Source organism: Chiroxiphia lanceolata, chromosome 16 (assembly GCF_009829145.1).
Source record: "Chiroxiphia lanceolata isolate bChiLan1 chromosome 16, bChiLan1.pri, whole genome shotgun sequence".
In the NCBI taxonomy this organism is placed as follows: Eukaryota; Metazoa; Chordata; class Aves; order Passeriformes; family Pipridae; genus Chiroxiphia; species Chiroxiphia lanceolata.
In genome coordinates, this window is record NC_045652.1 from 2,617,545 (window position 1) to 2,629,490 (window position 11,946).

At 62.4% G+C, this 11,946-nt stretch overlaps 2 protein-coding genes across 6 annotated transcripts in view; both read left to right on the plus strand.

Annotated features, from left to right (window-relative positions):
• The window catches only part of MGRN1 (mahogunin ring finger 1), a 53,064-nt gene extending 46,099 nt beyond the window's left edge, over positions 1–6,965 (plus strand). The window contains exons 12-17 of one of the 4 annotated variants that reach the window (XM_032703620.1): positions 2,536–2,759; positions 3,777–3,900; positions 4,357–4,402; positions 5,227–5,337; positions 5,902–5,946; positions 6,419–6,965. In XM_032703620.1, the coding sequence (XP_032559511.1) occupies positions 2,536–2,759; positions 3,777–3,900; positions 4,357–4,402; positions 5,227–5,337; positions 5,902–5,942 (546 nt within the window). In that variant the 3' untranslated portion in view covers positions 5,943–5,946; positions 6,419–6,965. Of the gene's footprint in view, positions 1–36; positions 109–2,535; positions 2,760–3,776; positions 3,901–4,356; positions 4,403–5,226; positions 5,338–5,901; positions 5,947–6,418 lie in introns of all 4 variants that reach the window. The other 3 variants (XM_032703622.1, XM_032703621.1, XM_032703619.1) reach the window with 3 other exon arrangements.
• Positions 6,966–7,430: 465 nt separating this feature from the next.
• NUDT16L1 (nudix hydrolase 16 like 1) lies at positions 7,431–10,310 on the plus strand. 2 transcript variants are annotated; one of them, XM_032703624.1, is made up of 3 exons: positions 7,431–7,682; positions 8,104–8,364; positions 9,315–10,310. In XM_032703624.1, the coding sequence occupies exons 1-3, from the start codon at positions 7,458–7,460 to the stop codon at positions 9,756–9,758; spliced, it is 930 nt and encodes a 309-aa protein (XP_032559515.1). In that variant the 5' UTR covers positions 7,431–7,457; the 3' UTR covers positions 9,759–10,310. The 2 variants fall into 2 exon arrangements, with proteins under 2 accessions (XP_032559515.1, XP_032559516.1); XM_032703625.1 differs by lacking the exon at positions 8,104–8,364 and having other exon boundaries at positions 7,444–7,682.
• Positions 10,311–11,946: the final 1,636 nt, after the last annotated feature.

Sequence of the window (11,946 nt, forward strand, 5' to 3'; positions counted from 1 at the left end):
AAACAACTTCTTTAAAACATGGTTTTCTCTTGACAGCGTCCCTTTAAGCCCCTTAAGGTGAGCTCTGTCTCCCTGCCCAGCAGGAAGCCTAGGAGGGGAATAAGAACAGTAAGTGGCCTCGGGTGGTTGCACTGGGCTCCTGCGGCGTCACCTGCACGAGGCAGTCACACACACAGGGCTTGCTGACACGCTGGGTCTGACCTGTGACCCTGCCTGGGCTATGACACTCCACCTCCTGCCTCCACCATGGCAGTGAGACACTCACAACCTGCACGGACCATCACTGACCTCCCTGGTTTGCCTGTGGACAACAAGCGAGATGGAAGCAGCTTGTCACGAGGGTCTGACACTGGCTCTCAGGGGCTGTCCCCAGGTCCTGAGCCTGGATGATTTATGGTCCCTGACCAAGATATTTTCACAGTTTCATAGGACTGTGGGCAAACTGCTGTCCCCTTGGCTCACCCAAAAGCTTCCTTGCACTTGTCTCATCCCCTCGGCAGTTTGGTGTGGGCACATCCTGGTGTGGTTTCCAGCCCGGTGCTGGGATGTAGGGGTAGACAAAGAGGCACAGCTGGAGCAGGTCTTGCCTTCAGGAACACTGGCTGCAAGGGGCTGATTTGCTTTCACAGAAACAGGAGGGATGGAGCTTGTCTTGTCTGGGGACTCTCTGAGTTGGTGTGGGATTGAGTAACTGTAACACTGTGCTGGGAACAGGATGAATGGCAACTGTGGGGGACCAGGAGCTGGGAAAGGGAAAGGTGAAGGAGGCCCCAGGTCAGGAAGGTTCTGTTTGTGCCTTCTGTGTATTGCCATCAGATACAGCTATGGCTGTTGTTGATATCAAGGAGGTTTTCTTTTGCTCAAGCCAGCCTAGATGCTCCGTGTTATGAGGAACGTGCCTTGATGGGCTTGTCAGGTCTGGAGAAAACCAGGCAGGGTTCAGGTAATGAGGCTTTTGCAATTTTGGCACAACCTGGCTCTCTGCAAGCCTCCTCCAGTGTCCAGCAGTGCTCCTCGGTGGGGTAAGTGTCCCAGAAGAGAGCAGTGTCTCTTAGAGTTGTTTGAAAGCTCAGTAACTTGCAGTGAGGGTGTTGTAGCCATTGGCTGAGAAATCCTCCTCCAGCCTCTGAGCTGTGCCCTGGAACCTGAGCTTTCACTACAACAACTCAAAATGAGCAGCCTTTGAACCCTCAGGCTCCAGTCTGCACAGGCAGGAAAAAATGTCCCAAACATGAGCCAGGGGAGTTTGTCTCCATGACTTCTCTGTCGACAAAATAGCACCTCTGAACTGCTGTCTGGAGATGAAAGGTCTTTTGAAGGTGGTTTTTGGCCCCACCACCTACAGCTGGCAGCAGCTGGGAGCCGATTCCTTGTTCAGCTGAGCTGAGCTGGTTCTCTTCAAACCAGCACAGGACCAATACTGAGGTGAGGGTCGATGATTGACCCTTCCTATGAGACCTAATTCCTCCTCTGACCACGTGTGAGTCAGTTCAGCACTGAACCCACACCAGATTAGTGGCTGTGCTGGAACAGGCTGCTGGGCAGGCTCATGTGCCGCTGTGTGACGGGGACATCAGGCACAGAGTGGCCACAGGAGTTCATGGCCAGGCTTAGCAGCAGTGTGCCATCTTAGGCATAACTTAGAACCACCTCCCTGAGGATACAGGGCTGGAACAGCTCAGTGTAATGCAGTCTGGACTGCTGCAGTGTTGCCTCTTTGTTTGCATCAGGCTGGGCTGATCTCTTTATGGCCTCCTGGGTTGCAGCATAAACCCCATTTGTCTCTGAGTCCACAGGATCTTTATGATCAGGAGGGTTTTTAACCAGTGTTGTTTTAATGGCTTTGCAAGGGTTCCTTTGACTGGCAGCTTCATGAGTTACAGAGGGAATGGGAATTGGTGTGGCTTTCCCTCCTCCCTTATGGGTTCAGTGGTTCTGTGATCCCTTTCCTGCCCTTTAGCAGAGGTGACTGTGCAGGGAGCCACCATTAGCAGCTGGGAGGACATGGGAGAAGTGGAAGTGGTGTAGGCTCTGAGAACCATCAGCTGGTGCACATGTTCCCTCCTTCAACTCTGTCTTGGTGGCACTGGTGATGGTGTGAAACAGCTGCATGTTCCTTGGCTGGAAGCACAAGTGAGGTGTTCATTGAGCTGGAAGGGTCTCTGAACCATTGGAGGAACTTCTGGGAGAAAAAATCCAAGTGTATTTTATAGCAGCTTTTTGGGAACCCGCTTTCTCACCCTCCTTGCCCAGCTCTTGAAAGTACATCAGAGGGCTGCCCAGCCACCATCCAGCTCACTGGGATGCCCAGTCTCTGGGCAGTGCTCTGGAAACTTGCCTGGAGCACCATCAGCCTTACAGCCCTGAGGGAATGAGTGGCTGTTGCAGGGGAAGGGGCTGAGGTGCTGTGGAGAGGTGGCTGTGGGGATGGGCTGCCTGGCAGGGCAGGGCTGGGTGGCAGCAGGGCCTCCCTTTTCCAGGGGGGTTCCCTCCTGGTGATGTTTTCCCAACGTCCCCTCTCTCTCTTGCCCACAGAGCTCTGACAACATCCCTCCTGGCTATGAGCCCATCTCCTTGCTGGAAGCGCTGAATGGGCTCCGCTCCGTTTCCCCCTCCATCCCCTCTGCTCCTCTCTACGATGAGATCAGCTACTCCGGGGTGGTGGATGGGATCCCTCCCGCCAGCCGCCCGCTCGTGGGCATGGACAGAGCCCTGGAGAGCGGCCACCAGAAGGGCAAGCGCAGCAAGTCTCCAGACAGGTCAGCATGGGGACAAGGGACACTCCTCCTGCAAGCCCTGAGGGCTTGTGGCCACATACACTTCAAGCCAGGAGAGGGCTCTGGCTGGTCCCCTCGCTGCTGACTCGGGATTTTAGGAGGCCAGCAGGTACTGGTGCCAGAGAGAGAACTGGGACATCATCCCTCTGTTCAGCCTGAGGTTACAGCTTGTGTCTCCTAAAGGCTGCCTGTGCCACCAAAAGAAATAGTATTTTTAGCAAGGAGAATTTAATCTTAGAATCATGGAGTGGTGTCGGTTGGAAGTGGTCTTAAAGTTCATCTCATTCCATCCCCCTGCCATGGGCAGGGACACCTTCCACTAGCCCAGGTTGTTCCAAGCCCCGTCCAACCTGGCCTTGGACACTTCCAGGGATGGGGCAGCAACAGCTTCTCTGGGCAACCTGTGCCAGGGCCTCACCACTCTCACAAGGAAGACTTTGGATGGAAATGTCTCCTTCCCAATGCACTTAGTCCCTCAATTTGCATTTGACATCCAAACCTTGTTGGATTTCAGCTTTCCATGGAGCTCCACCGGGGCGAAAGAATGGGGAGAGAAGTGACCTGAATTTCAGAGCACAAAGAGCTCAGTTGAGATCCTGTAGTTGTTGTCTGAAGGCTCCTGTGTTGGCTTTGGGATGGAGGGTGTAGGTGAGGATGCAGGGCTGTAGAGATAGGATCAGCCTGGGTTTGTTCCTGGCACTCCTCCCTGTGCTCCAGCCCAGTTTTCCCCCGGGAAGGGAGTCCAGAAGGTGTGAGGAGCAGTGTGGGACCTGAGCCTCTTGCTTTCCATGCAAAGGCAGGTTTGTCCAGGCTGTGTTGCTGTGCCAAAGCTCGGCACTCCTTGGCTCTGTCCTGCTGTGCTGCCGCTCCCCATGGAGCCAATACAGGAGGCCCTGGCGAATTCAGGGAGCTCCTGCTTGTGGGCTTGTGCTGCCCCAGGTCCTCCAGGAGCTGTGGTGCTGGTGGCTCCTTGCAAATGGAGTTTCTCTTGCCACACAGCACACTACGGTCCCCCTCGTCCCCAATCCACGAGGAGGATGAGGAGAAGCTCTCCGAGGACTCCGACTCGCAGCTGGCGCTGAGCGGGGGTGAGCTGGTCCTGAGGGAGACCAGCTCTCCAGAGGTGAGTGTGTGCTCTGCTGGGAGCTGCCCTGAGCCAGAGCTCTTCTGGGGGGCTTCTGGGATGGGGGAGGTGTCTCGTGAAGGGCCATTGCCCAGAGCCTTGGCTGCTTTATTTACCCCTGGGGCTCCATGGGGAAGGATGTAGCCACTCTCTGTGCCCCTGACCCCTCTTTGGGAGCAGAGGCATTGGATAACCACTCCTTTGGAGCCATGTCAGAGCTGACCTTCCCCGGTGTCCTGAGCAGTGTTTGGGGCAGGGATGGGAGCTGGACCTTGCTGGGACATAAAACCCCTCTATCCCAGCCCATGGTGCCACAGCATTGGGGGGTGGCCCCTTGTTCCTGCCCTGGAACAAGTCCTGGCCCCAAGTGCACCTCCCTGGAGAAAGCCAGATCAGGAGAATCGCACAGCAAAGGCCTCCAGCTGCAGAAATAACCTGTGCTGTCCCTCCTTACAGAGTGTGGCAGGGGAAGAGATGGAGGAGGCCTCACCTGTGCAGCAGGGTAGGTGTGAACCTGGCTGTGGGTGCAGCCAGACCTTGGCTTGGTGTCCAGTGCTGTTGTGGTGGGATGGGGACAATTAGGGAATGAACAGAAACATCCAGTCCCCAAAGTCCATCTCTGAGCCTCTGTGCTTCACCAGGGAAAGGTGCCAGGGTCTCTTCTGGGAAGTGGGGGAAGAAAATCCACTGATCTCCCTGGTTTATTTGCCAAGCATCTCACCTTGCTCTAAGCTCTACACAAGTGGAGCTTTTCATGCCATGGGCTGTTTCCTTGCACCACTGGGGTCCTGGTGAGAGCACAGTCACAGTACTGGGCATGCCCCATGTCTTTGGGATGGATCTCTAGTGCTCAGCCAGCATCCAGAGGGCACAGGGATGGGATGAGAGAGGGGTGATGGGCACATTTTGGGCCATGAGCCTGTGAAGAGGTGGCCCTTTGGCACTGTGACCTGGGCCAGTCTGAAATGGCTCTCTTGGGACCTCTGTGGAGCTGGGGGGACCCAGGGAGCTTCCTCACATGGAAGATCTCCACCCGTGCTGGCCAGGAGACCCCCCCCAGGGTTGGGCTGGGGGCTGAGGGGCTGTGCTGGGGACTGAGGGGCTGAGCTGGGGACTGAGGGGCAGTGTTGGGGGCTGAGGGGCAGTGTTGGGAGCTGAGGGTCTGAGCTGGGAACGAGTGGCAGTGTTGAGGGCTGAGGGGCTGAGCTGGGGGCTGAGGGGCAGTGCTGGGGGCTGAGGGGCAGTGCTGGGGGCTGAGGGGCAGTGCTGGGGGCTGAGGGGCAGTGCTGGGGGCTGAGGGTCTGTACTGTGGCTGGTTAACCGCAGGTGGTGGCCGCCCGCCCTCGGTGGAGGACGTGCTGCAGGACGGCGGCTGTGGCGAGAGCCGGAGCCTGACACGGTCCGAGAGCGACCCCCCTGTGGACGTGTTCCTGCCAGGTAACGGCCGTGCCGTTGGGGTGGAGCTGCGGGGCTGTGCCCGTGGCTCCAGGGCCTGGGGGGTTTGGGGAGTGTGTTCCTGCCCACGGGCAGCCCCAGCTGCTGCCTTGAGATGGGGCAGGAAAGAGCTCCCCGGAGCACGGGCTGCTGCTCCCTCCCCCTGGGCAGAGCTGTGGGCGAGGGGGGGTAACACAGAGGTAACTTGCCCCGCCTTCTCTCTCCTCCTCCCTCACCCTTGTGTCTCTGTCCTTCCCGTCCTTTCTCCTCTCTGGGCTGCAGCCGCTCCCTGGCAGTTTTGTGTGACAGAGGCCTCCTGTGCGCTCCCAAATGTGCTCCTGCTTTTGGGCAAGGGAGGGGAAGCATCTGGGCCAGTTCCTGGGGGGTGGGGCAGTGTTGTCCCGGCGGGGAGGGGCCCCATGTGCCGGGGGGGGCCCTGCGCTGTCCTCACCTCTGACTGTTGTCGTTGCAGCCTGTTGTCTTCTGTAGAGTCGCAGTCTGTTCTGAGTTACCTCTCTAATGTCTCCTTCCCTCTCTGTCTGCCTTCCTCCCTCCTGTCTTGGGCAGCACTGGGTCCTGATTCCTGCTCTGTTGGTATAGAGGAGTAAGCTGGTACGTCTTCTCATTCTTCTTTACTGTTGTGAGGGGCAGCAGGAGCCCTCCTGGGAATGTGGAATGGGGCTGGTCCTGGCCATGGAGCAGGGAAGGAAGGGGCAGCAAACCATCCAGGCTCTGTCCTGGGTCCATTCCCTTTCCTGGCACCAGCATCCCTGCTGTCCCTGTGTGCCAGGACCCCAGGCAGGGCAGCAGAACCCCCTGCCCTTCCCACTGGCTTCTGCTGCCTCGTGGGCACCGTGAACACCCTGCTGGTGTCCCCAGGCTGGTGACAGAGGGTGTGTTGTCCCCTTAGTGTCCTGTGTCCCACTCTTGATGCTGAACCTGCATCGGAGATGGAGCACTTGGCTCCAGCCCTGTCTCCCTTGGCCAGCCCAGGGCAGGAGGGTTTGGCCGATCCCCCTGCCAGGCCCTTCCTCTGCCCCCAGGGCTCCCGTTTCCGAGGCTGAACCCCCTTCTCCTCTCCCAGGCTCATCCGACTACACCAAGACGCTCCCCGTCCGCGGCACCGGCAGCCCCACGCAGCCCCTTCTCTTCGAGCAGACTCATCTGCACCTGGAGGACGAGCAGAGCCTCCCGTGAGCGGGGCCGGGCCCTGCCGGAGCCCCCCGGCCCTGCCCGCGCCCCTCCGGACACGGTCCCGGCACAGCCCGTGCATGTTCCCTGGCGGTGGGTCGGGGCTGGGCCGTGTTTCCCGTGGGCGGTGTCCGTGGGGCCGAGCGGGGGTTCGGGTTCCGATGGGCAGATGAAGGACGGACACTACCGATGTATATTTTGTACACACCGAGCACAGCCCTTTGCTGTCACTGCCCCTGTACAGAGCCGTGGCCTCCCCGCCGTGCCGGGCCGCGGGGCTCCGCGGGGAGGGGGGTCCGCGGGGGTCACCCCCGGCCCGTCCCGCAGAGCCCGGCGCTGCCCACGCCGTGTGCCTTGTTCTGCTTCTGCGGGGGGGCCCGGGGCGCGTCCCCCCCACCTCCCCGTCTATGTTTGTAGGAATAAACACGTGGAGCAGCCCCGCCAGAGTCCGAGTGCACCGGGGGGACAGGGAGGGGACACGGGCGGGGGACTGGGGGGGCTCCGGGGAGGACGGGAGGGAGCGGGGGCTGCGGAGGCGGGGCCAAGGACCGAGGGGCGGGGGCAGTGGTTGAGGGGGCGGGACCTTTGCGCTGAGGGGCGTGTCCATGTCTTGGGGCGGGGCCAAGGCGCTGTGGGCGGGGTTCTCCGTTCCGTCCCCCGCCACCTTCCCGTCGTGCCCTTCGCCGCCCCGTCCCTTCCCCCCCGCTCTGGGCTGCGATTGGCTCTCTGTGGCGCTCGGCGCGCGCAGCCCGGTGCCCGCGCGCCGCCCGCCCCGCCCCGGGCGCGCGCGGCGATTGGCGGGCCCCGCCGGGCGCCCATTGGCCCTGCGGCGCGCGGCGCGCCGCCATTGGCCGGGCGCGAGCGGCGGTCCCGCCCCCCGCGGTGCCGTGGGCGCAGCGCGTGCGCGGAGCGGGTGGCGGTGGCGCGAGGCGATGGCGGCCGTGGGGACGATGGCGGCCATGGGCCCCCTGCCCGCCATGGGCGCGCTGCCGCCGCTGCCCACGCTCGGCGTGCCCGGCGTGCCCGAGCTGAAGCCGCTCACGCGCTACGAGGCCATGCGGCTCGGGCCCGGCTGGAGCCACTCGTGCCACGCGATGCTGTACGCGCCCAACCCGGGCATGCTGTTCGGCCGCATCCCGCTGCGCTACGCGGTGCTGGTGAGGGCCGGGCGGGGCCGCGCCGGGAGCGGGAGCGGAGCCGGGAGCGGAGCCGGGGCCGGGGCCGGGGCTGGGGCTGGGGCGGGGCGGGAGGGCGTCGGGGCGGACGGGGCTGGGCCGGGCCGCGGGTGCGGGGGCGGTGGGTGAGGGGGCGGCTCCGCGGGAGATCCGAGCAGGGCGGTAGCGTCAGGCTGGGCCCGAGCCCAGGGGAGCCCCCGGGCCCGCGGGCGGTGCGGAGAGCCCCGGCGGCCGGGCCGGCGTCGCTGAGCGGTCCTGGATGCGCTGGAGCTGGAAGGGCCGCGCCGGAGCGGCCGCGGCGCCCCCTGCGCTCCTCCGGCTCCTCCGGAGGCTCCGTGGCCCCCCCTCGCCCCCCGGCGGGGGCCCCGCCGTGCCCCATTAACACCCTGCGCCTCTATTGCAGATGCAGATGCGGTTTGACGGACTGCTGGGCTTTCCCGGGGGGTTCGTGGATCGCCGTTACTGGTCCCTGGAGGACGGTCTGAATCGGGTGCTGGGCTTGGGTTTGGGCTGTGTGCGCCTGACGGAAGCTGACTATCTGTGCTCGCACCTGACAGAGGGGCCACACCGCGTGGTCGCACACTTCTACGCCAGGCAGCTCACCCTGGAGGAGCTGCACACCATCGAGATCAGCGCGGTGCATTCCCGAGACCACGGGATGGAGGTGGGACACCCGGGAGGGGTGTGCGAGCTCTCACTTAGCCCAGGGAAGGCGCCGCTTCCTCCTGGGTCTGCCGGGCGGCCCTGGCCAGCCCGGCCGGGGAATGCACCGCAGGTAGAGCTGCCGGCGGCTGGTGCGAGCACCGCCCGAGGCATCGGCGATAGGAGCCGGCTGGGGTTGCACCGCGGGCTCCGGAGCACAGGGAGCTCCAGCTCCAGCCTTTCCTGGCGTCTGCCTGCGCAAGGATGAGCCCGTGTATCCCTCGGCCAAGGGATGTGGCCGAGGGCCGTTTGCTGCTGGGGGGGATCCCCCCCTGCCCTGGGCTGAGTGCCCTGGACCGGACCGTGACCGCGGTGTGGTGATGTCGCTGTGACCCGAGTCCTCCCCGGCCTGCATGGGGGTCGTGCGGGGGCACCTTCCTCCTCCTCCTCCTCCTCCTCCTCCCGGGCAGCTGAATGTGGCTGAAGCCCCGGGGCATTGTGAGAGAGACCCAGGGCCTCCCCCTGCGCCCTCTGGGCGCTCGGTGGGTGTCGCAGCCGCGTGAGCAGAGGCAGTGGGCGCTGGGTTGTGGCCTGGGTGAGGGGGACACGGGGGCAGCTGTGGTGTCCCCACACGGGGCAGGGGCTTGAGGGGGAAGGGACACTCCCCATAGTGGCTTGGGGCAGCGGGATCCCCCCCAAAGGGGCAGGATGGGGGAACAGAGCCAGGGCTGGGCAGGGAGAGCAGGGGCTTGGCTGGGGGAGCTCGGGAAGGGGCAGCACTGGGGCTGAGCTGGGCTGAGGGCAGGGAAGAGCAGGGGCCAGTGTGGAGGGAAGGCAGGACCTGGCAGCGGGGCAGGGCGGGCCTGGGCTGTGGGCTGGCGGGCACGGGGTGAGGGTGTGGGGACAGGGGGGTGTGGGGAGGGGGGCTGGTGTTGCCGTGGCCCTGCTGAGCTGTGCCCTGTGCATTTGCAGGTGATGGGCATGGTCCGGGTCCCCCTCTACACCCAGAAGGACCGCATGGGCGGGCTGCCCAACTTCCTGGCCAACTCCTTCGTTGGAACTGCCAAGTTCCAGCTGCTGTTCGCCCTGAAGATCCTGAACATGGTGCCGGAGGAGAAGCTGGCCGAGGCGGTGGCCGCCACGCAGAAGCCGAAGAAGGCGGCCATCGACCACGCGGGAGGGGCAGCGGGACACCTGCACGGCCACAAGGCGGGCAACGAGCTGGGCAAAGCGGGCAACGAGCTGGCGGAGCGGGCAGAGCACCCGGGCATGGCGCAGGCGGGGGCCGAGCAGCTGGCGGGGCTGGAGGGCCAGGCCCTGGCGGAGCAGCTGGCGGGGGCCGAGGCGCTGGAGCAGCCTGCGGGGCTGGGGGCCGACGCGGTGGCAGAGCAGCCGTTGGCCGAGGCGATGGAGTGACCCCACCCTGTGTGCGCTCCAGTAAAAGTGGGTGAGCCAAGAGACTTCTACCTTTCCGACCTGGGGCTGCAGTGGCTGCCCACGCGACCCCACTGCCCAGCCGGGAGGGTCTGGGTTTGTCTGAAGCAGGGAAAAGCGATTTATTTTTATGGCCATTAAACTCTTAGCGAGCTTCCCAGATCAACCTGCACAGCCCCTGCAGAGAGTTCATGTGCTTACGTGAGGGCGCCAGAGCCTTAGAATTATGCTTTGATTTCAGGGACGCACTGCTGCTGTCAGGTCCCCCTTCCATTTTTAAGAAACAAAACATACGAATTTTTTAAATGCCCCGTGTTGACTTGGCTGTGTTGGCAATGGGCACAGCAGAGGGACGGGGGCTGCTGGTCGAGCACGTCTGCCCGTGTCAGTGACCAGACCCCTGCTTGGGGTGCTGGTGCAACAGGGCAGCTGTGCCATGAATTCCCTCTGGGGCGTTAGGGGTGCTCATGTGGGGCCCTACCTGGAGATCTGTGGGAGCAGAAAAGTGGAATAAATGGCTTTGCTGAAAGTTTAGCAGTTGGGATCGTTCTTGAAGGTTGAGGCTGAGCCTGCGGGACCCAGAGCTGGGGGAAGGTAGGGCTGGGAGGGAACAGCACCCATCAGTTCCTGCTGCCACAAGGGTTTGTCCTCTGGACTGTGCCAGAGCCAGAGGTGAAGGATGGGGCCAGAGGCAAGGGACAAGGCCAAGGCTGCTGGTGGCAGCCCCTTGGGGCAGGGGGGCTGTGGGGTGGCTCAGGTGCTGCCCCGCTGCAGGTCTTGAGGTTTTGGGTTAGTCCAGACTGGCTCATGCACCCCAGGGCTCCAGGCAGGAGCCTGGGAGCAGCCATTTGTGCTGCTGCGGATGCTGAAGCACCTCGTGGGCACTGGCTGTGCCTGAGGGGCCTTTGTCCTGGCTGAAATGTGGGGCAGCCAGCAAGGAGCCCCAGTCCCTGTGGGGCTCAGGAAAATCCTCCACCCACCATTGGAAGGGCAGGCTCAGTGCTGGAGGAGCTGCTCCCTCTGCTCTGTCCCCCCCTCTCTGCCTGCTCCAAGCTGATCCCTGGCTTGGCCTGGCAGCAGCAACCCCAGGATTCCTCCAGCCCCCCTGAGGAGGGTCTGTGGGCACCCCCCAGCACAAGGTCAGGGCCAGAGCAGTCAGTTGGTTCCTGTGCAGGGACAGACAAGTCAGAAAAGAGGTTTGGTTTAATTGAAGACATTTAGCAAGAGGCATTTCAATAAATAACGGGCTGCAAAGTGGGGCAGGACTAATGCCTCAGGACAGGGTGGCAGGAGGGCACAGACCAGTCACAGCTCCCCTGGGGATGTGCTCCAGTGCTGCAGCAGTGGAGTGGGGTTGTGTAAGGGGAGGAGAGAAAGGGGACACACACACACACACACACATCAGTGCCAGACACTCGGGAGAGAAAGAGCTTCATTCTGGTCCAGAGAAAGCAAGTGCTGAGGAAAACCAAGGGCTTGGGCTGCTAAAGAACCTCTAAACTAACAGATGTGTTTAAGTAAAAAGTGGATAAGCAAAAATGCCCCAGACTGAAAAGTGGTAACCTAACTGAGAGTGTTGTGGAACTGAGGCTGGAAGGTGTGTCAGGGGCCCTGGGAAAGCACTGGGATGGGAAGGGGCAGCTGGGCTGGGGCAGGAGCTGCCTGCCCAGTGCCACTGGCACTGCTGAACTGGAGAGGAACCAGAGACAGATGTGGTGAAAGAGGCCCATTCCAAGGGCAGCCCTGGCATCTTGGGGCTCAGAGGTCTCAAAGGATGGCCTTTCCACCAGCACCAGCTTGACTCTTCCTTCTTTACCTTGTGTCAGTCATTGAGCTATGCCTCCGAGCCCCAGAAGGACCAGCACCTCGCAGAAGAGCCTTATGCTGCTTCCAGAAGGTCCATGCCAGTCCCTGGGGCTTCCTGCTCTCCAGGGTGGCACTTGTCACACACAGCACCCTCCCCTCCTGTGCCTCCCAGCCCTGGGGCTCACACACTGACAGGGCTTTCTGTGGCCATCCAGTTTGCAAGGTCTTCTAAGACCCAGCCTGACCTGTAGTGTCACCCCCAGGTCCTGCCCAGCCCCTGCCAGAGCTGGCATTGCCAGCACATCCAGGCCCTGCACCAGATGGAGCTTGGACCCCTCTGCTCCAGTGACACGATGGGAGGGGA

What these genes read in the sequence shown, in the direction of transcription:
- NUDT16L1 (XM_032703624.1), top strand. Translation starts at nt 7,458, where the DNA reads ATGGCGGCCGTGGGGACGATGGCGGCCATGGGCCCCCTGCCCGCCATG. An exon ending in CGCTGCGCTACGCGGTGCTG is followed by an intron (nt 7,683 to 8,103) that starts GTGAGGGCCGGG and finishes CCTCTATTGCAG; the next exon opens with ATGCAGATGCGGTTTGACGG. An exon ending in CCCGAGACCACGGGATGGAG is followed by an intron (nt 8,365 to 9,314) that starts GTGGGACACCCG and finishes GTGCATTTGCAG; the next exon opens with GTGATGGGCATGGTCCGGGT.